This window comes from Lampris incognitus, chromosome 4, assembly GCF_029633865.1.
Source record: "Lampris incognitus isolate fLamInc1 chromosome 4, fLamInc1.hap2, whole genome shotgun sequence".
Lineage (NCBI taxonomy): Eukaryota > Metazoa > Chordata > Actinopteri > Lampriformes > Lampridae > Lampris > Lampris incognitus.
This window is the reverse complement of record NC_079214.1, coordinates 3,182,872-3,210,427: the sequence shown is the minus strand read 5'-3', so window position 1 is coordinate 3,210,427 and position 27,556 is coordinate 3,182,872. Positions and strand designations below refer to the sequence as shown.

At 48.4% G+C, this 27,556-nt stretch overlaps 1 protein-coding gene across 1 annotated transcript in view; it reads right to left on the bottom strand.

Annotated features, from left to right (window-relative positions):
- The window catches only part of LOC130111537 (polycystic kidney disease protein 1-like 2), a 94,489-nt gene that overhangs the window by 66,424 nt on the left and 509 nt on the right, over positions 1–27,556 (bottom strand). The window contains 9 exon segments of the mRNA XM_056278762.1: positions 4,209–4,340; positions 4,531–4,655; positions 5,697–6,107; positions 14,956–15,185; positions 18,928–19,075; positions 19,875–19,985; positions 21,128–21,316; positions 21,493–21,651; positions 24,620–24,625. Of these exon segments, the coding sequence (XP_056134737.1) occupies positions 4,209–4,340; positions 4,531–4,655; positions 5,697–6,107; positions 14,956–15,185; positions 18,928–19,075; positions 19,875–19,985; positions 21,128–21,316; positions 21,493–21,651; positions 24,620–24,625 (1,511 nt within the window).

Below are 27,556 nucleotides of genomic sequence, written 5' to 3'. Positions count from 1 at the left end.
TCATCTGTATATATATATATCTTACACTATATTTGCTATGTTTGTGTATATCTGTCTTGCACTGTTTGGTGAAGCCGCAGCCCTCATTTAATTTTACACATGTGCCTGCACACTGTTTTTAATGACAATAAATTGAATTGAATTGAATTGAGTGATGGACAGGTTGACAGACGAGATCAGGCAGGAGTCTCTGTGGACTATGATGTTTGCGGATGACATTGTGATCTGTAGTGAGAGTAGGGAGCAGGTTGAGGAGAGCCTGGAGAGGTGGAGGTATGCACTGGAGAGAAGAGGAATGAAAGTCAGTAGGAGCAAGACAGAATACCTATGCGTGAACAAGAGGGAGGACAGTGGAATGGTGAGGATGCAAGGAGTGGAGGTGACGAAGGTGGATGAGTTTAAATACTTGGGGTCAACTGTCCAAAGTAACGGGGAGTGCAGAAGAGAGGTGAAGAAGAGCGTGCAGGCAGGGTGGACTGGGTGGAGAAGAGTGTCAAGAGTGATTTGTGACAGAAGTGGACCAGCAAGAGTTAAAGGGAAGGTTTACAAGATGGTAGTGAGACCAGCTATGTTATATGGTTTGGAGCCAGTGGCACTGACACAAAGACAGGAGGCAGAGCTGGAGGTGGCAGAGATGAAGATGATAAGATTTACACTGGGAGTGATGAAGAAGGACAGGATTAGGAATAAGTATATTAGAGGGACAGCTCAGGTTGGACGGCTTGGAGACAAAGCAAGAGAGGCAAGATTGAGATGGTCTGGATGTGTGGAGGAGAGATGCTGGGTATACTGGGAGAAGGATGCTGAATATGGAGCTGCCAGGGAAGAGGAGAAGAGGAAGGCCAAAGAGGAGGTTTATGGATGTGGTGAGAGAGGACATGCAGGTGGCTGGTGTGACAGGGGAATATGCAGAGGACAGGAAGAGGTGGAAACGGATGATCTACTGTGGAGACCCCTAATGGGAGCAGCCGAAAGTAGTAGTAGTAGTAGAAGTAGTCGTAGTAGTACTAGTAGGTGGTGTATTATCACTATCAAAGTCTCCAGCTTTGTTGTGGGTTAAATTGGTCCACTTTAAAAACACTGTAAATGACCTTCCAGGATTAGCACCCTCGTTATTAATAAGTGTATAAATTAGCAGAACACACACACACACACAAGCACACACAAACACACACACATACTGTCTGCATTTATCAACACAGTTCCATACATAAAACAAAACAAAACAATGAAATGTTAACTTCCAGAATGGATAATAAATGAAATACATGTCTGTGCTTCGCCAATTTAAAGAAACTGCTGTTTTCATGACTTCATGAGTTTATTACGATACGGGAAGTCGGACTAGAGATGACATGAGTTTATGTACCATACAGGAAGTCGGACTAGAGATGACATGAGTTTATGTACCATACAGGAAGTCGGACTACAGATGACATGAGTTTACAACTATACGGGAAGTCGGACTAGAGATGACATGAGTTTACTACCATACGGGAAGTTGGACTAGAGATGACATGAGTTTATGTACCATACAGGAAGTCGGACTAGAGATGACATGAGTTTATGTACCATTCAGGAAGTCGAACTACAGATGACATGAGTTTACAACTATACGGGAAGTCGGACTAGAGATGACATGAGTTTACTACCATACGGGAAGTTGGACTAGAGATGACATGAGTTTAATACCATACAGGAAGTCGGACTAGAGATGATATGAGTTCACTACCATACGGGAAGTCGGACTAGAGATGACATGAGTTTGTTACCATACGGGAAGTCGGACTACAGATGAAATGAGTTTACTAATATACGAGAAGTCGGACTAGAGATGACATGAGTTTATTACCATACGGGAAGTCGGACTAGAGATGATATGAGTTCACTACCATACGGGAAGTCGGACTAGAGATGACAGGAGTTTGTTACCATACGAGAAGTCGGACTAGAGATGACATGAGTTTATTACCACATGGGAAGTCGGACTAGAGATGACATGAGTTTATTACCATACGGGAAGTCGGACTAGAGATGACATGAGTTTATGTACCATACTGGAAGTCGGACTAGAGATGACATGAGTTTACAACCATACGGGAAGTCGGACTAGAGATGATATGAGTTCACTACCATACGGGAAGTCGGACTAGAGATGACATGAGTTTATTACCATGCGGGAACTCGGAATAGAGACGACATGAGTTTATTACCATACGGGAAGTCGGACTAGAGATGACATGAGTTTATGTACCATACTGGAAGTCGGACTAGAGATGACATGAGTTTATGTACCATACTGGAAGTCGGACTAGAGATGACATGAGTTTACAACCATACGGGAAGTCGGACTAGAGATAACATGAGTTTATTACCATACGGGAAGTCGGACTAGAGATGACATGAGTTTATTACCATACGAGAAGTCGGACTAGAGATGACATGAGTTTATTACCATACGAGAAGTCGGACTAGAGATGACATGAGTTTATTACCATACGAGAAGTTGGACTAGAGATGACATGAGTTTAATAGCATACGGGAAGTCGGACTACAGATGACATGAGTTTATTACCATATGGGAAGTCGGACTAGAGGTGACATGAGTTTATTACCATACGAGAAGTCAGACTAGAGATGACATGAGTTTACTAATATACGAGAAGTCGGACTAGAGATGACATGAGTTCACTACCATACGGGAAGTCGGACTAGAGATGACATGAGTTTATTACCAAATGGGAAGTCGGACTAGAGATGACATGAGTTTATTATCACATGGGAAGTCGGACTACAGATGACATGAGTTTATTACCATATGGGAAGTCGGACTAGAGGTGACATGAGTTTATTACCATACGAGAAGTCGGACTAGAGATGACATGAGTTTATTACCATACGGGAAGTCGGACTAGAGATGACATGAGTTTACTAATATACGAGAAGTCGGACTAGAGATGACATGAGTTCACTACCATACGGGAAGTCGGACTAGAGATGACATGAGTTTATTATCACATGGGAAGTCGGACTAGAGATGACATGAGTTTATTACCACATGGGAAGTCGGACTAGAGATGACATGAGTTTATTACCATACGAGAAGTCGGACTAGAGATGACATGAGTTTAATAGCATACGGGAAGTCGGACTAGAGATGACATGAGTTTAATACCATACGGGAAGTCGGACTAGGGATGACATGAGTTTATTACCATACGAGAAGTCGGACTAGAGATGACATGAGCTTATTACCATACGGGAAGTCGGACTCGAGATCACAGGAGTTTACTAATATACGGGAAGTCGGACTAGAGATGACATGAGTTTATCACCATACAAGAAGTCGGACTAGAGATGACATGAGTTTAATACCATACGGGAAGTCGGACTAGTGATGACATGAGTTTATTACCATATGGGAAGTCGGACTAGAGGTGACATGAGTTTACTACCATACAGGAAGTCGGACTAGAGATGACATGAGTTTACTACCATACGGGAACTCGAACTAGAGATGACATGAGTTTACTACCATACGGGAACTCGGACCAGAGGTAGGTGTAGTATAAATCCAGTCTTTGTATTGATTTTTCCCTTAATTATCAAGATAAAGACAAAGTTCATGAATATAATCCCCCCCCATTTTTCTCCCAAATTGTACCTGGCCAATTACCCCACTCTTCCGAGCCGTCCCGGTCTCTGCTCCAACCCCTTTGTCAATCCGGGGAGGGCTGCAGACTACCACACGCCTCCTCCCATACATGTGGAGTCACCAGCCGCTTTTCACCTGACAGTGAGGAGTTTCACCAGGGGGACGTAGCACGTGGGAGGATCACGCTACTGCTCCCAGTTCCCCCTGCCCCTGAACAGGCGCCCCGTCCGACCAAAGGAGGCGCTAGTGCAGTGACCAGGACACATACCCACATCCGGCTTCCCACCCACAGACATGGCCAATTGTGTCTGTACAGACATCCAACCAAGCCCAAGGTAATACGGGGATTCGAACTGGCGATCCCTGAGTTGACAGGCAACGGACTAGACCGCCACGCCACCCAGACGCCCTTGAATATAACTTTTAAACTACTTTTAAAGCACTTTTGTCCCTGAAAGTTGAATATAAAATGAGGCTGTTTTTAATGATATTGGTAGGATGAATCAGTAAAACTGAAACGCTGGTGTTATTTACCACATCTCCATTCAAATACGTTTCCTCGGCTTCCAGTCAGCTCCCCTGTCCCATTCACTTCCAGTATGAGACTCTGACTGCGGTCCACCAGTGTGTCTTCAGAGGCCACAATTATAAACTGGTCTGAACTGGGAATGCTCATGTTCTCCATCTAAAGATGAAAACAACATCAGCATCTCTACTGGTCTGAATTTGCTTTGGTCACTGTGTTGTGGCTGACAATACCCGGCCTGGAAGGACTTATAAGAAGAACTGATCATGTTTTGACAGCATTTTACACCGAGGGACTTCATTTGTACAGAGCACAAACTGTCTCTATCTGCAGGTATTTCAGTACGTACTGTGTTTCCACGCTCATCTGAGGCGTCCGAGTAATTCTGACAAGCTTTCATGATCTTTTCCAGGTCCACCTCCACCTCCGCCGCAGAGAAGACATTCACGGCTCTTATTTTCACCCCTGAGAGTCCTACAGCAAGACAGTTTGTATTGTACACACATTGTGTTCATTGTCTGGAATGTTTTGCTGCAGTCCATAAGGTATTTCATATTACAAACAGTGAGTTAAAGCAAGACTGCACTCAAAAACAACATGAGGCTCAGTAACTACAGCGTCGTGCAACCAATGGACCATGGTGAGTTGCTCGACCAAACTCACGCCATCTACATCGACCAAAACGCTCTCTGTTGAGAGAGAGCGACAGAGAGAGCGACAGAGAGACCAAGAGAGTGACAGAGAGACAGAGAGCGACAGAGACAGAGAGAGACAGAGAGACCGAGAGAGTGACAGAGAGAGAGAGAACGAGCGAGAGTGAACGAGAGACAGACAGAACAAGAGAGCGACAGAGAGAGCGACAGAGAGAGAGCGACAGAGAGAGAGCGACAGAAAGAGAGCGACAGAGAGCAACAGAGAGAGAGTGACAGAGAGAGACAGAGAGAGACCGAGAGAGCGTGACAGAGAGAGACTGAGACAGCGTGACAGAGAGAACGAGAGAGAGACAGAGAGAACGAGAGAGAGACAGAGAGAGAGCGACAGAGAGAGCGACAGAGAGAGCGACAGAAAGAGAGCGACAGAGAGCAACAGAGAGAGAGTGACAGAGAGAGACAGAGAGAGACCGAGAGAGCGTGACAGAGAGAGACTGAGAGAGCGTGACAGAGAGAATGAGAGAGACAGAGAGAACGAGAGAGAGACAGAGAGAGAGCGACAGAGAGAGCGAGAGAGAGAGAGAGAGAGAGAGAGAGAGAGAGAGAGAGAGAGAGAGAGAGAGAGAGAGAGAGAGACAGAGAGAGAGCGACAGAGAGAGAGAGAGAGAGAGAGAGAGAGAGAGAGAGAGAGAGAGAGAGAGACATGTGGTAACTGCAGGACAGGCTCTTTGAACAGGAAAATACCATTTTCTCTGTACATACGAGCTGCACTACAGTGGTTCAAGTTTTACAGACAACGTGGTATTTCCTTGACGTGCACATCCAGGATACGAGCGGTGAATTGTCCTGTGAAGTGTTGAGATACCTTCGACTGGGTTGAAGAAATGGAAGATTTGTGAGGAGGCATTCAACAGGTCTCTGTTCTCAGACAACATGTCGTTGTCTCCGGTCAAAGAGAAGAGGAGCTGGACGGGGATGCCTCGCCTCACTGACACACTGATGAGGAGTTCTGAAGCATCGGGACACTCGTCTTCCTCCGCCACGATGGACGCCTGCAGGCCGTCCACTTCCTCCATCAGACACAACTGCAGCGGTGCAGACACACCGTTCCCGCTAATGCTGTTGGACGCATGCAGGCTCAGTTGATGGCAGCCGAGCCCGAGCTGCCCCACGGCCTCGGCTGCAACCGACATGTTGTGAGGGACACCGCTGCCGTTAACCATTGAATTTGCAACCAGCATTTCTCTGTTTTGGATTCTCAAGGTCACATTGGTTCCTGTAAGACAGAGAAATAAAAACCTGATAATTTTACCCTCCTGTTGTGTTACAGTCAAACTGACTGGTTTCTGACTTTCTGCCACCATGAATATGGTTTTGCTTATGTGATTTACTTGAGGCTTCATGACATCCTCCACACTTGGAATCAGAACACAACAACAAAACATGTTGACAATTCTTAGTGAAGGGTTGGTGTTTTATTCAAACTAAGGACATCTGTGTTGTTTCTGGTCAAATCTGGGCCGCCACAGAAAATGAATGAGAGCGAAGGAGTTTAGTTTTTCAACCATATGTCAACAAAGAGTATCTCGCAGATCACAACACAATATCACAACACGCACGCACGCACACACACACACGCATACACACACACACACACGCTTGCTTGCTGGTAGTCCATCGAGTCTGATGATGACGTCCCTCCTCGTTAATGGTGTGTTCTTTGATGACTGTGGAGTCCAATTCTTGATCCACAAGTGTTATTGCACGTTGGCCATATGAAGTGTGAGTTAGTGGGGGCAGGCATGGTTGTGTGTCTCCTTAGTCTTTTCTGTTGTTCTTTCACATTCCTCTCCATTTCCAGTTGTTCTATACCTCTGTGGCAGATCTCCCACCAGTTGGAACGGTTGATGGCAGCTTGCTCCAGTCTCAAGGGGTTGATTCAACACTTCTTCAGCCATGTTTTTAGCTGGTGTTTCTATCGCTTCTTCTGACCACCTGCGGACCGGCGGCCCAGATGAAGCTGTCCGTACAGGACTTGACATGGCAGCCATTCTTGAAGCATCCTGATGACATGCCCAAGCCAGTGCAGTTGGTGTTCAGTGACCATGGCTTCTATGCTCTTGCAGTTTGCCCTAGCAAGAATCTCAGCATGGGGACCATGGTCACGCCACATGATCCCCATAATTCGCTGCAGACACCTTATGTGGAACTGCAACCTTAGGTGGCAGCTGTATGTGACCCAGGCTTCGCAGCTGTATAGGATAGTTGTGATGCAGACGGCTTTGTAAATGGCAATTTTGGTGTGCAGTTGGAGGTGTTTGTTTTCAAAGACCTTACGTCAGAGTTTGCCGAAGGCTACAGAGGCTTGTTTGATTCTATTGTGAATTTCGTGATCAATGTTGCAGCCCTCAGAAAGGATGCTGCCCAGGTTTTTTTGAAAGATGGAACAACTGAGAGTGGTTAGTGTTTTATAGTGAAGACAGGCATAGTGGGTGGGGGGGCTGGACCTCCATTGGCATAACACCTCAGTCTTGGTGGTGTTGACTGATGGACCCAGCCTTCTGTAGGCATTCACAACTGCGGCAAGAATGGTTTGCAGGTCTTCTGGTGTGTGAGCTACAAGAGCAAGAGTCATCAGCTCCTGCACTGCTGACAACTTGGTGGTTACCCGGAACCTTCGGATATTGAAGAGGTTTCCATCTAGCCTAAAGTCTATTGTAATCCCACTACTGCCTTCCAGATCTTTATGAAAAAGTTTTGTGACACTGGGAGGTAAATGTTGAGGAGTACCAGTACCAGTACACACCCCCTGCCTCACTCCTATGCATACATTAAAGGGCGCAGATTCCTGTCCTCCTATAGCTAGCTGTGCCACCATCCCATCATGGAACTGTTACAGAATGCTGACAAACTTGCTCGGACAGCCAAACTTTCTCAGGATTTTCCAAAGTATCTCTCAATTCACAGTTTCTAAAGCTTTGGAGAGGTCGACAAAAGCCATGAAAAGGTCCTGATGTTGTTCGTGGCACTTTTCTTGTAGCGGTCTTACTGTGAATATTATATCCGCAGTACTCCTGTTCTTCCTGAAACAGCACTGTGACTATGGCAGCAGATGTTCTGTCAACTGCTTCACCATCCTGCATAGCACAACCTTTGCTAGGACCTTGCCTGCAACCCCTAGTAGGGATATGCTACGACTGTTGCTGCAGATGGACTTGTCACCCCTGTTTTTGTACAGGGTAACAATATTAGCATCCCTCCATTGTTGAGGAACATTCTCCTGGCCCCAGACCTGCAGGATGTACTGATAGAGCCTTCTGGTGCACAACTATCCTCCTTGTTTTACAAGTTCTGCTGAGATAACCTCACAGCCAGGGGACTTATTGTTCTTGAGGGAGTTGATGGCTGCAAGTATTTGAAAAGTTGGCGAGTGGTCAAGGTCTGGGATGGGCAAACGAATTGGCAGCTCTTCCAGGATGGATTGGTCGGTTGATAAGTGCTGGTTAAGTAGGACTTCGAAATGTTCAGCCCATCTTGCCAGGATCCGCTTTTGGTCTTTCAGGGTTGTCAGTCCGTCTGCTGATTTTAAGGGTGTGATAGAGCAGTTCCTATGGCCATATATAGTCTTTATAGAATTGAAGAAGTTGTGCATATAATTTCTGTCAGCATATGATTGACTCTCGTGAGCTTTGTTCATCCACCGTGTATTTTGCAGAGTGCGCAACGTTGTTTGTACCTCCTTATGTGCTGTTCGTCACTGCTACCGAATGATGGTGGATGCAGGGCAGTTGAGAGTAGCCCTGTGTGCCCATGGTTTCCAGCAGGGATGTGATGGTGTCTGCATTCTCATCGAACCAGTCCTGATGTTTTCTGGCTCTGTAGCCTACAGAGTCGATTGCAGCTTGATGTAGCAATGAGGTTAGGGAGGTCCATTCCTGATCCATGGAATTGTCAGAACTCAGAATAGCCTCAAACTCTAGTGCCACTGTGCGTACAGAGTGACAGATCTCATTCTGTACTCGGGCTGACTTCAATTTAGCACAGTTCAGTTGCTTTTTTATGGGTTTCTTGAGAAGCTGTGGTGGGCGCACTTTGATGTGGAGCTTGGTCATGATTAGGCGGTGATCCGTCCAGCATTCTGCACCTCTGATGGCCCGGGTCAGGAAGACATCACTAGTGTCATTACATCGTGTTAGGATATAATCAATCAGGTGCCCGTGTTTAGATCGTGGGGGCATCCAGGATGTTTTGTATTTGGTCTTCTGCTGAAACAGTGTGTTCATAATGGTGACGCCATGCTCTGCACCGAGTGTTACCCCATGCCTACCCAATACTCCACTCCATATACCACTGTTCTGTCATACCTCAGCATTAAAGTCTCCCAGAAGAAGGATCTTGTCCTTTTTGGGGATAGGATAAAGGGCCTCATCTAGTTGCTGGTAGAAGCCATCCTTCACACCATTTTCAGATGGTAGTGTTGCCTCATATGCACTTAACAGAGTGGCATATCATGCCCTTGCTAGGGGGATAAGGAGGGTCATGTCACAGCCTCTCACTTAGTCCAGTGGGTATTTCAGAGAGACCGGGTAGAATGCTGTTCTTGATTGCCAGTCCAACACCATGCTGATGTTGTCCACCAGGGGGATACCGTCTCCAGAAAAAAGTGTACCCACCTCGTTCCTCTCTCAGGGAGCCTTCACCCACAAGCTTGGTTTCGCTGAGAGCAGCGATGTCCATGTTGTAGCGTCTCAGTGCCTCAGCAATAAGCGCGGCCCTTCGATGTGGTCCGTTGCCATCATTATCAAGGAGAGTCCTGACATCCCACGTTGCCAATTTGAATGGGATAATTTTCTTGTTTTTACAGCAGGATGGAATTCCCTGTAGGCGCAGTAACCTACCCAGGAGGTTGGTTGAGTGGACAACTTTTAGGCCACCTTTTCTAGGCCTCTCAATTGGGGTGAGCACTGTGGTCCCTAAAAAGACATGCTCATTCACACGGGGTCTGCCAAAAGCAGCTGACACTCAATCCCAGCTGCTAGCGACCATATACCCCATGCCACTGATGTGCAGGGCTCTGACTAGGAGCTTCCACGCCAATTCTATCCTGCTCCCGCCGCCAGACACCCCAATGCCACCAGACTTCAACCCGATGTAAGGCTGGATATTGTACACCATGGTCAAAGGTGGAGACCTACACAAGGAGATGCCACAGGGGGTGCACAGTCCTCAGTAGCACTGTCTTCGCCATGACAGGTTGTTCCTGGTGGCAAGGGCTTATACCCAGGACAACCATTTATCCATCATGACTGCAGGAGGCTGCCGGAAACTCCAGACTGTCGAAGAACCGCCTAATGTGTGCCAACATGTTGCTAGCCTTTGTCTCAATAGACTTCCCACAAGGCAGCGGGGCAAGGGTTGGCCATGAACAGCCTCTGGGGACCATTGCAGCTCTGAGATCCCCTACCAAGTCTGTGAATGTTCTCATTCATCCAGGTCATGGTTATCCAAAGGAATTGAATCGAGTGCAACTGGACTTGGTATATATCCATGAAGACGTTTCGCCTCTCATCCAAGAGGCTTCCTCAGTTCGTGCCTTTCAGACTAGCTTGGTCTAGTCAGTTTTTGATGATATATCAACATAGTTTCCTCTAGTCTTAGTCTAGTCTTTACTATAGTCATATTACATTAACTGTGGTGTAATTTCAGTCAAAGTGGGCTGTTGTGGTGATACACAATTGAGGGTAGATTCACCAGGGGCTGCTGCTCCTTTAAGGCAGACATTCAGAGTGCTGACATAGGCACTGCTTAGAGTTTCCGGGGGGGAGCCATGTTGGCAGCAGCTAGCGGTTAGCTGGTTGCCAGGAGAGATTGTGCTGTATCAGTGTCATTTGGTGTGGCGAGTAAACGGAATTGACTTGACTCGATCTCTCCGTCTCCTCATTCCTGCACTCCCACATTGGTGACCCCGCACGTTGACAACGAACATGTCAACCCAAAGCGATGACGACACCGCTCCGGCTCCGAGTGATGCTAACGGTATGGCTCGAGTTAGCGCTAGCATCTCAGCAGCGACGGTGAAGTTGCCCGAGTTTTGGCAGCACAGTCCCCGGCCATGGTTTCAGCACATTGAAGCCCAGTTCGAGCTGGGAGGAATAACGCGGGACGTTACGAGGTATTTCCATGTGGTGGCGGCGTTGGATGCCCGGACGACGGCCCGAGCTATGGTGCTACTGGAAGCCCCCCGGCTGTGGGAAAATACGGCGCACTCAAGGCCTTCTTTTGCAGTTCTTCGAGCTGTCGGGAGATGGAGAAGGTGGATCGCCTGTTGTTACTCAACGGACTCGGCGATAGCAAACCTGAGCTGCTGAAGCAGATGTTGACCGTTTTAGGCTCGGCGGACCCCTCCTTAATTTTCACCCATATTTTTCTACGGCAGCTCCCAGCGCCTGTGCGCACAGCATTAGCCAGCTCCTCCCTCTCCTTCACCAAAGACTACCGCGCTCTGGGTGCGGGAGCGGACAGGATTTTCCTCGCCAACCGGCAGCAGTTCGTTCATGCGATGCTCTCCACCCAGACCTCGCCCCCGCCGCTGGAGGACGCAGCGGGCACCACGGCTGCGGTGGCTGCCCGCCGCCAGCGTGACAGCGGATTGTGTTATTACCACAAAAAGTTTGGTGCCAGGGCCAAGCAGTGTCGCCCGCCATGCAGCTTCAGCATCCAGGGAAACGCCAGGGCCGGCGCTCAGTAGCAGCTATGAGCGCCGGCGAGAACAGCAGGCTGTTGTTTATCAAGGACGCCTTATCTGGCCGGCAGCTGCTGGTCGATTCGGGCGCTCAGCGTAGCATCCTGCCTGCATCGGCCGTGGACACCATGGCCCGCGGTCAAGGCCCCCCGATGGATGCCGCGAACAGCACGCCCATACGTACCTACGGCACCAGGTATGTGGAGGTGTGTTTCGGTGGGCGGTGTTTCAGCTGGAACTTCGTTAAGGCCGCGTTGTCGGTTCCCCTCCTGGGCGCGGACTTCCTGTGCGCCTTCAGGCTGCTGGTGGATGTTACGAACTGTCGCTTGATCGATGCTGTCTCTTTCGCTACATACCCCTGCACACTGGGAGGTGCAGGGACGCTCGGCCTGTCAAACATGCTCGCCGCCGGAGACACGTATCAACGACTGCTTGCAGAGTTCCCTGACTTCACCACACCCACATTCTCGTCAGCGGTGGCCAAGCACGGCGTGGAGCACCATATTGCCACCGATGGCCCCCCGGTCTACGCATGTGCTCGGCGCCTCGACTCTGCTAAGCTCGCGATCGCCAGGGAGGAGTTTGCCACCATGGAACGCCTTGGCATTGTAAGTCGCTTGGACAGCCCGTGGGCCTCCCCCCTGCACATGGTTTGTAAGGCTGACGGCGGTTGGATGACATTCTCGTGGCCAGTGCATCCGCGGAGGAGCACCTGACGCAGCTCCGGCGGTTGTTCGAGCGGCTCAGTGCACATGGACTCATAGTCAACCCAGCCAAGTGCCAGTTTGGCCTGTCGTCCATCGACTTCCTCGGCCACCGCATCTCCCCGCAAGGAGCTGTTCCGCTTCCTGCCAGAGAGGACGCCGTCGCCAGTTTTCCACATCCCGCACTGTGAAGTCCCTGCAGGAGTTCTTGGGCATGGTGAACTTTTATAACAGGTTAATTCCCCACGCAGCTCACCGCATTCGGCCCTTGTACGAGGCCCTGCACGGCAAGGAAGTCAAGGGCGAGGTAGACTGGTCCCCGGAGATGGACGAAGCTTTCGACGAAGCCAAGGCTGCGCTGGCCAATGCCGCTTTGCTGGCGTACCCGTCCCCCACTGCCCCGATTGCCCTCACGACCGATGCCTCCGACTATGCGGTCGGGGCGGTGTGTGAGGAGTGGGTGAGCGGCGCCTGGCAGCCCCTTGCCTTCTTTAGCAAACAGCTTAAGGACAACGAGCGGAAGTACAGCATCTTCGACCGGGAGCTCCTGGGTCTCTTCCTCGCCTCCCGATACTTCAGGTTCCTGTTGGAAGGCCGCTGTTTCACTGCCTTCGTCGACCACAAACCGCTGACATTTGCCATGGCCAAGACCTCCGAGACATGGTCCGAGCGCCAACAGCGTCAGCTCTCTGCCATCTCGGAGTTTACCACGGACACCCGGCACGTGGCTGGCAAGGACAACGCTGACTGCCTCTTCCGGGCAGTGGCAGGGTCCGTTTACTTGGGACTTGATTACACTGCCATGGCTGCAGACCAAGCCGCTGATGCGGACATCCAGGCGTATTGGACGATATCTACAGGGCTGCGGTTGGAGGATGTGGTGTTTGACAGCACCAACACCACGCTCCTCTGCGACGTGTCCATGGGCCAGCCCCGCCCCATGGTGCCCACCGGCTGGCAGCGCCATGATTTTGACATTATCCATGGCCTTTCCCGCCCGGGTGTGAAGGCATCCACTAAGCTAGTAGGGGCCAATTTCGTCTGGCCCGGCCTCAGGAAGGACGTCAAGGCCTGGGCTGACTCCTGCATGGCGTGCCAGCGTTCCAAAGTACACCGTCATACCAAAGCCCCCTTGGCGCCATTCCTGTTGCCTGAGAGGCATTTTGACCATGTGAATGTGGACCTGGTGGGCCCGTGCCCCACTCCCACAGGTTCACTCACCTTCTCACCATGGTGGACAGGACCACCAGGTGGCCGGAAGCTGTTCCCCTGTCATCGACTACTTCTACTGAGGTGGCTCAGGCGTTCATCAGGTCCTGGGTGGCACGTTTTGGCATGCCGGCTGACCTCACCTCTGACAGGGGCCCGCAGTTCACGTCAGAGCTCTGGACTGCAGTCACGGAGAGGCTGGGGATGAAGCTCCACTGCACCACAGCGGATAACCCGCAGGGCAACGGACTTTGTAAGCGGTTTCATCGGTCTATGAAGGCCGCTCTTCGTGCCAGCCTCACGGACAACAACTGGGTCAATTGCCTCCCATGGGTCATGCTTGGCCTTCGCTCTGCCCCCAAGGAAGACCTCCAGTCCTCGTCTGCCGAGCTGGTTTACGGCCAGCCGCTGCATGTCCTGGGTGAGTTTCTCCTGGACGCTGTGGCCTCCTGGTCAGCAGCTTCTCATCGGGCTTTGGCCCAGGACAGTACCAACGCTTTCGCTCCGATCACTACATCTCACCTCTGCCTCCCTCAGTCCTACGTCCCCAAGGATCTGCTGTCGGCCAGGTACGTCTTCATCCGCCACGACAGCCACTGTACCCCCCTGCAACCCCCCTACGACGGGCCCTTCCGCGTCCTGGAAGCGGGGCCTAAGAACTTTGTTGTGGACATGGGGAGCAAGCCGGAGCGGGTCTCGGTGGACCGTCTCAAGCCTGCCCATTTGGACCTCGGTGGGCCGGTCGAACTGGCCCTGCCCTCGCAGCGTGGATGCCCCCCTTCTCAGGCCCCTGGCCCTGCCTCGGCCCCTGCCCGGGCTCTGGCTCTGTCCCCTGCCCCTGTCCCCAACCCCATACCCATTCAGCGCAGCCGTTTTGGCAGCCTGGTCTGCCCCCCGAGACGTTGACTGTTTCACTGAGGACTGTTCGCCTGTTGGCTGTTTGTGTTTCACTGAGTACTTTTGTGTTACATTACTGTTTTGCATTTTTTTGTGATGGTGAATTCTGGGGGGGCCTGTGTGGTGATACACAATTCAGGGTAGATTCACCAGGGACTGCTGCTCCTTTAAGGCAGACGTTCAGAGTGCTGACGTAGGCACTGCTTAGAGTTTCCGGGGTTGAGCCATGTTTACAGCAGCCTAGCGGTCAGCTGGTTGCCATGAGAGATTGTGCTGTATCGGTGTTGTTTTGTGTTGCGAGTAAACAGAATTTATTCGACTCGATCTCTCCGTCTCCTCATTCCTGCACTCCCACACTGTAAATTATGTAAAAGAAGTGTAAATCTTGTGTCAATGATGAAGAATTAAATAGGCTAAAAAGTTTAATGACTTTTTTTTAAATTAAGAGGTCACAGGGTTTCCCAAAAGCAGGCGAAGCCCCATACCACTGTAGCTCACACAGCACACAGGTTAAGAATTCACTCAGACACGGTAAATTCAGAAAAATCTAAATTTTCCTTTGGTGTACTTACCTGCCTGTAATTCAACCTGGACTTTAAAAGGGCTTCCATAGACAGCCATGCATTCACTGCTGTCTGTTGAAAGGTTTCTGCTAAAGCACCGTATGACACCGAGCTGTCCGACAGGCTCCAGGACGGAGATGGTTTTGTGAGCGGTGACATGCCAGTCGCTGGTGGAGCACTCTACCCTGACCAGGAAAACACCCGGCGTAGTGTATCTGTGCATCACACTGCTCTCCAACCTGCACACACCCAACCACAGCCAGCACAATGAGACTGCTGTGCAGCGGAAGACATGGACTATACAGCATGAGTAATGTGTTTCCCAACAGTATCACTGCTTTTAGATACCCCCTTATAGATGTTCTCTTTATAATAAAGTTGTATTTTGGTCATACTTTATAATGAGTAGCTGGAAATAGTATAAGTAATAATAATAATAATCAGTAATAGCTCACTTCTAAGCTCTTACAGCACACTTGTTAACATTAGCAGAGGACTTAAAAATATTAATAACTGTCTTACAATTTTTAAAGCTGGCCCAAAATTAGTTATCGGATTTAACCATTCAAGTCTAAAAACCTTGAACACGGCGTAATAAAACATTCAGCAACAATTATTTGTAAATTACTAAAATTGTGTTATGGTTTAGGCCTTTATCCATAAATGTTCTCAGTTGCTTGGAGAACTGTGAGGGAGTGGCCTAGTCTTCATTAATATTCATGAGCTGACTTTTGAGTGACAAGTAAAAGCAAGAGTTGGTGGTGAAGGTGGGTGGGATTTCATATTTTGTTGCTCTGATCTGACTGGCTGTATGAAAATGAGTGACTGATGAAATCATGAGTATCAGAAAAAAAAGCTTTGTAATGAGAAGCTGAACTTGATGGAGCTCTTTAAAACTGAAAACAAAATGCATGAAAACAGACAACATGCATGGAGAGTAAAGCATAAGTGATGTTTGAACATTAGTGTTTCAATAATGGGTCCAACTTTGAACTATTTTTAATAATAGCGTTGCAAGAAAAACACTACCAGAGGGCGTGCTCCAATTATCGGGACATCACACTGCTCAGCCGCCCTGGGAAAGTCTACTCTCGGGTGCTGGAAAGGAGGCTCTGACCGATTGTCGAACCTCGGATCCAGGAGGAACAATGCGGATTCCATCCTGGCTGTGGAACAACAGACCAACTCTTTACCCTTGCGGAAGTGCTGAGGGGGACATCGGAATTTGACCATCCAGTCTACATGTGTTTTGTGGACTTGGAGAAGGCTTACAACTGTATAACCTCTGTGGGGGGTACTGTGGGAGTAAGGGGTACCGAGGCAGTTGCTACAAGTCATCCAGTTCTTGTGTAACCTAAGTGAGAGCTGTGTTCGTATTATTGGCACAAAGCCAAACACGTTTTCAGTGGGTGTCAGACTCCGCCAAGGTTCTCCCTCTCTGATTCTGTTTGTGATATTCATGTACAGGATCTCAAGGCGCAGCCAAGGTGAGGAGTGTTTCTGTTTTGGGAATCTCAGAATTGCATCTCTGCTCTTCGCAGATGATGTGGTTTTGTTGGCTTCATCAGAACGCGACCTCCAGCACGCACTGGGGCGGTTTGCAACTGAGAGTGAAATGGCCGGGATGAGAGTGAGCACCTCCAAGTCTGAGGCCATGGTTCTCTACCAGAAAATGGTGGATTGCTCCCTCCGGGTTCAGATGAGTTCTTGCCTCAAGTGAAGGAGTTCAAGTATCTCGGGGTCTTGTTTACGAGTGAGGGTAGGATGGAGCGGTTATTGACAGGTGGATTGGTGCAGCATCAGCAGTAATGTGGATGTTGTACCGGACCGTTGTGGTGAAGAGGGAGCTGAGCCGGAAGGCAAAGCTCTCAATTTACCAGTCAATCTTCGTTCCAGCCCTCACCTATGGTCATGAGCTTTGGGTAGTGACCGAAAGGGTGAGATGGCGGATACAAGCAGCTGAAATGAGTTTTCTCCGTAGGGTGTCTGGGCTCAGACTTAGAGATAGGGTGAGGAGCTCGGACATCCGGAGGGAGCTCAGAGTAGAGCCGCTGCTCCTTCGGATTGAAAGGAGCCAGTTGAGGTGGTTCAGGCATTTGATTGGGATGCCTCCTGGGCGCCTTCCTTTGGAGGTTTTCCAGGCACATCCAACTGGGAGGAGACCCTGGGGTAGACCCAGAACTCGCTGGAGGGACTACATGTCCAATCTGGCCTGGGAATGACTTGGGATGCCCCAGGAGGAGCTGGAGTGCATTGCTGGGGAGAGAGACATCTGGAGTGCCCTACTTAGTTTGCTGCCACCATGACCCGACCCCGGAGAAGCAGCTGATGATGAATTAATTAATTGATTAAGAAAAATACAAGAAAATTTGAAAACAACATGAAATTATAATCCAGAGCTGACATTTCTGAAGCTGAAGGTTGATTTAGACACAAACTCCTAAATGGTTCAGGTTAGGACAAATCCTTTGGTCTAGAACAGTGTTTCTCGACCCAGTCCTCAAGGAACCCCTATCCTGCAGATTTTCTTTGCAATCCTGAATAGGTACCTGTTTGTAGTTATTCAACCAATCAGCAATGAATGTCTGAGTTTGCACACCTTGCATAATTAAGTGCTATGAGATGACTGGTTGAGTAAGTACAAGCAGGGCTACCTATGCAGGGCTACAATGAAAATCTGCAGGATAGGGGTTCCTTGAGGGCTGGGTTGAGAAACACTGGTCTAGAAAGTCTAGTCTGGTAAGTGTTATTAGGAAGAGGTTACGTTAAGATCAAAGAAGAAGAAGACACCAGAGACATTTCAAGACGTATTAACAACACAGTTATTAATAATATCAGAATGTCTGCTAATGTTAACAGGTGTGTTGTTGGAGCTTATAAGTGTCCTATTATTTGTCTATTAAACACTGTTCAGATACTCGTTAACAAGCACAGCTGTCAGTGCTCAAATACACATCAAGTAGTCATATATCCTGAGACAGCGTTCTGTCTTATCCATCCTGCTCAGATAGCTACGGACACAAACACACGCACACACACACACACAGATCTACTGCATACATGCATGTACACACATCAGCAAAACACACACACAGAGGGACACACACAGACCTACTGCATACATGCAAGTAAACACATAAGCAAAACACACACACACACACATACACACACACACACACACACACACACACACACACACACACACACACACACACACACACACAGAGGGACATAGAAAAAGAGACACAGACAACAATCTGAGAAACAAAGAGACAAAATGAGACACACTCACGTAACATACAACAATACTGTATTGGTCATAAAATAGTTACCTCAGTCACAGTGACATTAGTATAACTGTTACTGAAGTAACTAAATATGAATAAAATACTCTGAATAATGTATTCGTTTTTCTACTTTTTTAAGGTTTGTGTTGTTGCCGAGAGCTGAACGTGGCCGTATAGGCTCGCCGTGCAGGCTTGCTCACCGTGCAAGCTCGCCGTGCAGGCTCACTGTGCAGGCTCGCCATGAAGGCTCACCATGCAGACTCACCGTGCAGACTCACCATGCAGGCTCGCCGTGAAGGCTCACCGTGTAAGCTCATCGTGCAGGCTTGCCGTGAAGGCTCGTCGTGCAGGCTCACCGTGCAAGCTCACCGTGCAGGCTCACCATGCAGGCTCACCGTGAATGCTCACCATGAAGGCTCACCGTGCAGACTCACCATGCAGGCTCGCCATGCAGGCTCACCATGCAGGCTCGCCGTGAAGGCTCGCCATGAAGGCTCACCGTGCAGACTCACCATGCAGGCTCGCCGTGAAGGCTCACCGTGTAAGCTCATCGTGCAGGCTTGCCGTGAAGGCTCGTCGTGAAGGCTCACCGTGCAAGCTCACCGTGCAGGCTCACCATGCAGGCTCGCCGTGAATGCTCACCATGCAGGCTCACTGTGCAGACTCAACATGCAGGCCCGCCGTGAAGGCTCACCGTGCAGGGCTGTAGGGCTCGATGGTGTGTCCGTCCCCGGCACTCAGTGTGCAGCTGAGGTTGCCCTGAAATGGATGGAGGAGCCACTTCACGGTGATGGTGACGTTGTCAAAAACAGCAGCCAGTTTACTTATCAACAAGTGGAGCCCTGGGAAAAACAGAAACGGCTGTGTAAGAATCATTTGTCTAGAATTAAATTTAAACTGGTTTACCCTGAAGGCTCAGCACTGATCATCGACTCTCAAGACTAGCAATGAAAAGCTACTTGCTGAATCTGTATAGATAACGTAAGAATAGTTGAAATCATAAGAGATGGAGGGATCCATCTGACAAATAATAATAATAAAGATTACATTTATATAGCGCTTTATCTTGACACCCAAAGCGCTTCACAGTGAAGGGGGAAACTCACCTCAAGATGCGGCCAAGAAGCACATCTACACGAACCCGGCGTAAACAGCAGAATCAGTTATACTAATGAACATATACTGAACATATACTGAACACATGAACTCTCAGCTACATCCATTATGCCGTAGGTCTGTCACAGGCAGCCAGGAAAACACACACAGACGAAAAGCAGCAAATGACAGCGTGATGGATGTACAGGGAGAGAATAACACATGTAGATTTAGTCTAGTTATTTAACTTGAATGTTGAATTTAAATGGTCATCTGTATATATCCTACTGTACCTGTGTGTTTGTGTGTGTGTGTGTGTGTGTGTGTGTGTGTGTGTGTGTGTGTGTGTGTGTGTGTGAGACCTCTGGTTGCCTGCAGTGACCTGACTGAAGGTCTTTTGAGACCAAGTTGTTTTGGTTTTGTTGCAGACATACAAACCTGCCCCAGCACACGTGCACCACTCACCAAACCCCTCACAGCTGCCATCTTACATTTCACATGAGACAATCTTGTGGCTTCAACGGGGTGTGCAGACGAACGTCTTACCATCTCTGCAGCGATAGTCGACAGACAGGTAACTCCCCAGACCAGGACACGGGTCCGGGAAGGAGCTCACATCTGGCCCCACCTGGCAAGACTGGAGGCCGCGGCAATGACCTGGAAAAGGCCCCGATAAAGAACTACAGCTTACAGTGGCTTAGTCAGAACAAAGCAAATGGGTCAATTATTTCATTTAACTCAACTCTTTTTTTCCTCTCGGACCGACATGTTTACTTCCCCATTCTCTAATGGACCCTAATGTTACACGACATGGTTGGGAAAAGACAGCAGCCGACCGCCTCTTCTCACGGCTCAGGCTGTTTTACCCTGGAACCACCCACAGCATCACCTGTAGGAGGCGCTGTTCATAATGGTAGGGCGCATCACAACCACCGGTCCCCCACCCGGGAAAACTGAAGGTTATGGAGACACTCCTTTCCACTTTTCCAATATTTAAATCTTACGAGGTTTGTATTATTGACTTTGCGCCCCCACGTGGACAAAAGCGGAAGTGTTTGACAGAAGAACAACTCGATTGGCTCATGGGCCTCCGCTCCTCCTCTGGTATCTGGTGTAGCAGAGCTGTTTCGCAGATATACAGCCATGACCTATTGTATGTCTGTGTCTGTTACCCCGTCTGTGTGATGGACATAATTTGGTCAGATTTAAGGGAATCCAGCCCAGAAACAAACATCAGGAAGGATGCAAATACAAATATCTGATCCTCTCTTTGATCGTCCCATTTGATTGTCGCTCATATAGAGACAGCAAAATTAAACTGAGAAATAATCACTAAAAAGAAACTCTTCGTAACTGCTTTAAAAACTGCATCTTAATATACTGAGATTTTAGTATCAACCAACACTTAGAATCAGGTTTCAAACAGTCGGACAAAGGTAAACATGGATGAGACATCGACGTGCATTAGTTCATCACTATTGGGGGGTTTTCCTGATGGCTGTTTAGTCCTTGTCTCCTCAGAGGGTGGTGGAGGTTTTTGTGTTTGACAAAAGGCTCAGCAGACCACAACGGACCTGTCAGGTGGGCGTTTGGGACGAGGGCTTAAAAGCAGCTCTTTTAACAATGCTGTCAGATCTGTTCCGTGCATTTCAAAAGCAAATAACCGAAAGCTAATTCCACATGATCCGTCCGTCTGTCCACCTGCCCGAGAGCAAATCAACTGTGCCGATGAAGCATGCTACACGTAGACAAACAACACAACACAACAGCGGCTGCTGGAAGACAGAGTTGTGCTGCACCTGTGACGGACTGCACCGCATCCATCCAGCTGCACTCCTCCTGGGTGGATGCAGGTCTGGGGAGACTTCTGGATCGGCAGTAATGGATTGTTTTCCGGCCGTAGAAGCTGTCGTCTATTTCTATAACTTGACCAGAACCACACTGCAGAGTCGCATTTCGGCCATCGCATGCAACCGACCTGCCAGTCTCTACAGAAAGAACAACATGGACATAGAGGTGGAAGAGCTAGCAAACAAACACACAATGTCTCATTTCATATAGTATTGCTACGGTGCACACACACACACACACACACACACACACACACACACACACACACACACACACACACACACACACACATGCATCATGTAAAGCTGCGAACCAAACTGGCAAATGAAGTGTAGTTCCTGGCTGCAGTTGCCGGTCGCCCTCCATTGGAAAGCGGCGTGTCCCAGAACATGTCCACAGGCTGCTGCTGCGTCCGGACTCTCCACCCAGTTACTATAGCTGATGTCTGAGCCGTCCAGCCATGACAGAGCACCTGAAGATGGACAGAACATTTTTAACAATATCCAGTTTCGAAGATAAAGCATGACAATCATGGCTGTTTGTGTATTTTCACGATACGACAAAGGACGTGTGAACACCCAGACCAGAGATCCACTTCTCACGGACGTCTGATCCGGCTGTTGGAGGACGTGTCATGAAAAAAAGCCATTCCAGGATTTCTGACAAGCTGAGTTACTGATAACGGGGTCCATTGTGTCAGGAAATAAAAGACCCTTTTTCATTCAGGGGGCTTGATGGCAAAGCTGTTGTAAAGACCACATAAATGAGAAATCCCTTTCCTCCTGCTGCAGGATGGAGATAACTGACACGAGGGCCGTCTCACAACAGTCCCCAGACAAACACGTAATGTCAGGGAGCGTCCTCGCTGTCTAAATGAGATAATCCCCAGGACAACAGTCTTGTCTTCCTGAACTTACAAGACTTGACTGCCATGTTGTCTGTAAAACCCATCAAACAGCTGCCTCCTACAGAGACCAGTACAGTCTTACGTAATCCATTCTTCACTCTGACCTGGACCGTCTCTCTAATCTGTCCTTGTGTCTGTCAGGGGGACTACAGACAAGGTGCAGCAGCCATTGTGTGCCGTCAGTGTTACCGGTCTCAAAAGGCAAGTGGCACCTGAGCAAACAAAGGAACATTCTACACATGCAGATGTGTAGAATGTTCTGGCTTTAATTACACAGGTGAAATCAAATATGACAGGTAAGCATTTATGAGAAAGGTCTATTAATCAATAACAATCTTAAATGATCAAACTTAAATGTATTGGAAATAAACAAAAATATTGTCTAAAACATCAGTAGCCATTTGTCTCTCCTTCATCAGGGAATTTACTTCAGGGTGAGTCTTCAATTTGGGGCACTTTTGGGCTTTTGAAATTTTGACAAAAATAAAAAATACATTTCTTTAAAATCTGTTTTTTTTCTTCTTTTTTTCAAAAGCTCTATTAAGTGGTGTGGAACAAATATCTAAGCATAGCTTTGATCGTCCTACAAAATACGTTTGATGTTATGATGCTTTTTTCAAACTTGTAACAGAAAAATGTGATGTAATGACACGTGATGGTAATGACACGTGAGGGTAATGACACGTGATGTAATGACACGTGATGGTAATGACACATGATGGTCATTACACGTGATGGTAATGACACGTGATGGTAATGACACGTGAGGGTAATGACACGTGATGTAATGACACGTGATGGTAATGACACATGATGGTCATTACACGTGATGGTAATGACACGTGTTGGTCATGACACATGATGGTAATGACACCTGATGGTCATTACACTTGATGGTAATGATACGTGATGGTAATGACATGTGTTGGTCATGACACATGATGGTAATGACACATGATGGTCATGACACGTGATGGTAATGACACGTGATGTAATGACATGTGATGGTCATTACACGTGATGGTAATGACACATGATGGTCATTACACGTGATGGTCATGACACGTGATGGTAATGACACGTGATGTAATGACACGTGATGGTAATGACATGTGATGGTAATGACACATGATGGTCATTACACGTGATGGTCATGACACGTGATGGTAATGACACGTGATGTAATGACACGTGATGGTAATGACATGTGATGGTAATGACACGTGATGGTAATGACACGTGATGGTAATGACATGTGATGGTAATGACACGTGATGGTCATTACACTTGATGGTAATGACACGTGATGGTAATGACACGTGATGGTAATGACATGTGATGGTAATGACACATGATGGTCATTACACGTGATGGTAATGACACGTGATGTAATGACACGTGATGGTCATTACACGTGATGGTAATGACACGTGATGGTAATGACATGTGATGGTAATGACACATGATGGTCATTACACGTGATGGTAATGACACGTGATGTAATGACACGTGATGGTCATTACACGTGATGGTCATGACACGTGATGGTCATTACACGTGATGGTCATGACACGTGATGGTAATGACACGTGATGGTAATGACACGTGATGGTAATGACACGTGATGGTCATTACACTTGATGGTAATGACACGTGATGGTCGTGACACGTGATGGTCATGACATGTGATGGTCATGACACGTCATGGTCATGACACGTGATGGTCATTACACGTGATGGTAATGACACGTGATGGTAATGACACGTGATGGTCATTACACGTGATGGTAATGACACGTGATGGTCGTGACACGTGATGGTCATGACACGTCATGGTCATGACACGTGATGGTCATTACACGTGATGGTAATGACACGTGATGGTCATTACACTTGATGGTAATGACACATGATGGTTATTACACTTGATGGTCATGACACGTGATGGTCATGACAATTTTCACCGTTTGGAGAAAAAGTTGGCTAAGTGTTAGACTTGCTAAGCTAACTTGTTAGCTAGCATACAATGTAGAACGAATACAGGTGAATAAAGTGAAGTTTCTTAATTCTGAACTAAAATACTCAGCTAGTAACGTGTTTGGGGATGACTTGTAATAACCATCCTGTCCAGGGAGACACCCTGGACATGCCGCCAGGCCATCACACAGCCCCCCCCCACACACACACACATTCACACTCACACCTTGGGACCACTTAGTACGGCGAGTCACCTGACCTCCTTGTGTTTGGACTGTGGGAGGAAACCGCAGCCCCCGCAGGAAACCCACGCAGACACGGGGAGAACATGCAACCTCCACACAGAGGACGACCCGGGACCACCCCCAACCATACATTAAGAAAGGAACATTTAAAAAAAAAAGGAATGAAATAGAGGGGTGTCTGTTTTTACAACCCAATATTTTCCAGTCCTCCATCAGCTCAGTAGTAAACAGTTTCCACCCTCGTAGAAATGGATTAGTACCCCTTTAATGGGGGGGGGGGGTCACGGATTTCAGCTTTAAAGATGCGTTACACGGATCTAAAGGCTTCTTACTTCTGACTGTATTGTACAATACACCTGAGCAGACCCGGATGTGGTCGCTGTATGGGTAGGACGCTGACGTTGTGGTAATCCGGTGACAGAACTTACATGTCCCTGGTCTTACAGTACCGGAGACGGTTCTCTAACTTGTCCCCTGTTCCACCTCCTCCCCTCTGGACGGCGCTACAGAGCACTGGACCCCAAAACAACCAGATATAAAAAGTTCCTCTCCGCGGGCTGTCATTCAAATGAACACTTAACACTGTCAATAAATCCGGGGGTCCGGGTGGCGTGGCGGTCTATTCCGTTGCCTACCAACATGGGGATCACCGGTTCGAATCCCCGTGTTACCTCCGGCTTGGTCGGGCGTCCCTACAGATACAATAGGCCGTGTCTGTGGGTAGGAAGCCGGATGTGGGTATGTGTCTCGGTCGCCGCACTAGCACCTCCTGTGGTCGGTCGGGGCGCCTGTTCAGGGGGGAGGGGAACTAAGAGGAACTAGCGTGACCCTCCCACGTGCTACGTCCCCCTGGTGAAACTCCTCACTGTCAGGTGAAAAGAAGTGGCTGGTGACTCCACATGTATGGGAGGGGGCATGTGGTAGTCTGCAGCCCTCCCCGGATCAGCAGAGGGGGTGGAGCAGAGACCGGGACGGCTCGGGGGAGTGGGGTAATTGGCCAATTGGCCAAGTACAATTGGGGAGAAAAACAAAATAAATGACACTGTCAATAAATCCAACCATGTTGTATATACTGTACTGTACATGTTGTATATACTGCACTGTACATGTTGTGTATACTGCACTGTACATGTTGTATATACTGCACTGTACATGTTGTGTATACTGCACTGTACATGTTGTATATACTGCACTGTACATGTTGTGTATACTGCACTGTACATGTTGTGTATACTGTACTGTACATGTTGTATATACTGCACTGTACATGTTGTGTATACTGCACTGTACATGTTGTGTATACTGTACTGTACATGTTGTATATACTGCACTGTACATGTTGTATATACTGCACTGTACATGTTGTATCTACTGTACTGTACTTTGTATGTATACTGGTACACTCTGTCATGTCCATCTACCTCAGGCATGTATGTGTCAGTAAGCTGCTAACATGTATTCCAGCACCTCTGATATATTCTCTGCACCGCTGCACCTCATCACCTCTTATTTCACCTTGATAAGTCTGTCCTGGTGTATATCTGTGAGGATAGTTGTGTCGTAGTGTTGTTATTGTGTGTTAAGTACACTGAGAGAGCCACGAAACCGGAGTCACATTCCATGTATGTGCCAACCTACATGGCCGATAAACCTGATTGTGATTGTGAACATAAGAAAAATGATAACAGAAAGGCATTAGTTTTCACTTCCTGCATGACATGTCACTAACAACGCTTATTAATTTCATTACTTTTAAGTTCACAGAATTGTTACATGGCAAGCAAATATCTCATTTAAAAGTATTTATTTCTTTGCATAAGCAAAACGCCTCGTTAGTGGTTCCTTTCAGCCCTGCGTCAGTACGACTGATGAGCCACATGCAGCTTTGTCTTGATGCTCAGTAATCCAGTAAGGAAGTCACAGAGAGGAGAGTCACTGCCTCTGGACTCACCGAGAAACGTGTCATCATCATCTCAGTGACCTCTTCAGTCTCAGCTGACTGCAGGTACCCCCACCCTCATAAACAACACAGTGGCTGCAGGTACCCCCACCCTCATAAACAACACAGTGGCTGCAAGTACCCCCACCCTCATATACAACACAGTGGCTGCAGGTACCCCCACCCTCATAAACAACACAGTGACTGCAGGTTACCCCCACCCTCATAAACAACACAGTGACTGCAGGTAACCCCCACCCTCATAAACAACACAGTGACTGCAGGTAACCCCCACCCTCATAAACAACACAGTGACCGCAGGTACCCCCACCCTCATAAACAACACAGTGGCCGCAGGTACCCCCACCCTCATAAACAACACAGTGGCTGCAAGTACCCCCACCCTCACATACAACACAGTGGCTGCAGGTACCCCCACCCTCATAAACAACACAGTGACTGCTGGTACCCCCACCCTCATAAACAACACAGTGGCTGCAAGTACCCCCACCCTCATAAACAACACAGTGACTGCAGGTACCCCCACCCTCATAAACAACACAGTGGCTGCAGGTACCCCCAACCTCATAAACAACACAGTGGCTGCAGGTACCCCCACCCTCATAAACAACACAGTGACTGCAGGTAACCCCCACCCTCATAAACAACACAGTGGCTGCAGGTACCCCCACCCTCATAAACAACACAGTGGCTGCAGGTACCCCCACCCTCATAAACAACACAGTGACTGCAGGTACCCCCACCCTTATAAACAACACACTGGCTGCAGGTACCCCCAACCTCATAAACAACACAGTGGCTGCAGGTACCCCCACCCTCATAAACAACACAGTGACTGCAGGTAACCCCCACCCTCATAAACAACACAGTGGCTGCAGGTACCCCCACCCTCATAAACAACACAGTGACTGCAGGTACCCCCACCCTCATAAACAACACAGTGACTGCAGGTACCCCCACCCTCATAAACAACACAGTGGCTGCAGGTACCCCCACCCTCATAAACAACACAGTGACTGCAGGTACCCCCACCCTTATAAACAACACACTGGCTGCAGGTACCCCCACCCTCATAAACAACACAGTGACTGCAGGTACCCCCACCCTCATAAACAACACAGTGACTGCAGGTACCCCCACCCTCATAAACAACACAGTGGCTGCAGGTACCCTAACCCTCATAAACAACACAGTGGCTGCAGGTACCCCCACCCTCATAAACAACACAGTGGATGCAGGTACCCCCACCCTCATAAACAACACAGTGGCTACAAAGTGTGATTACACT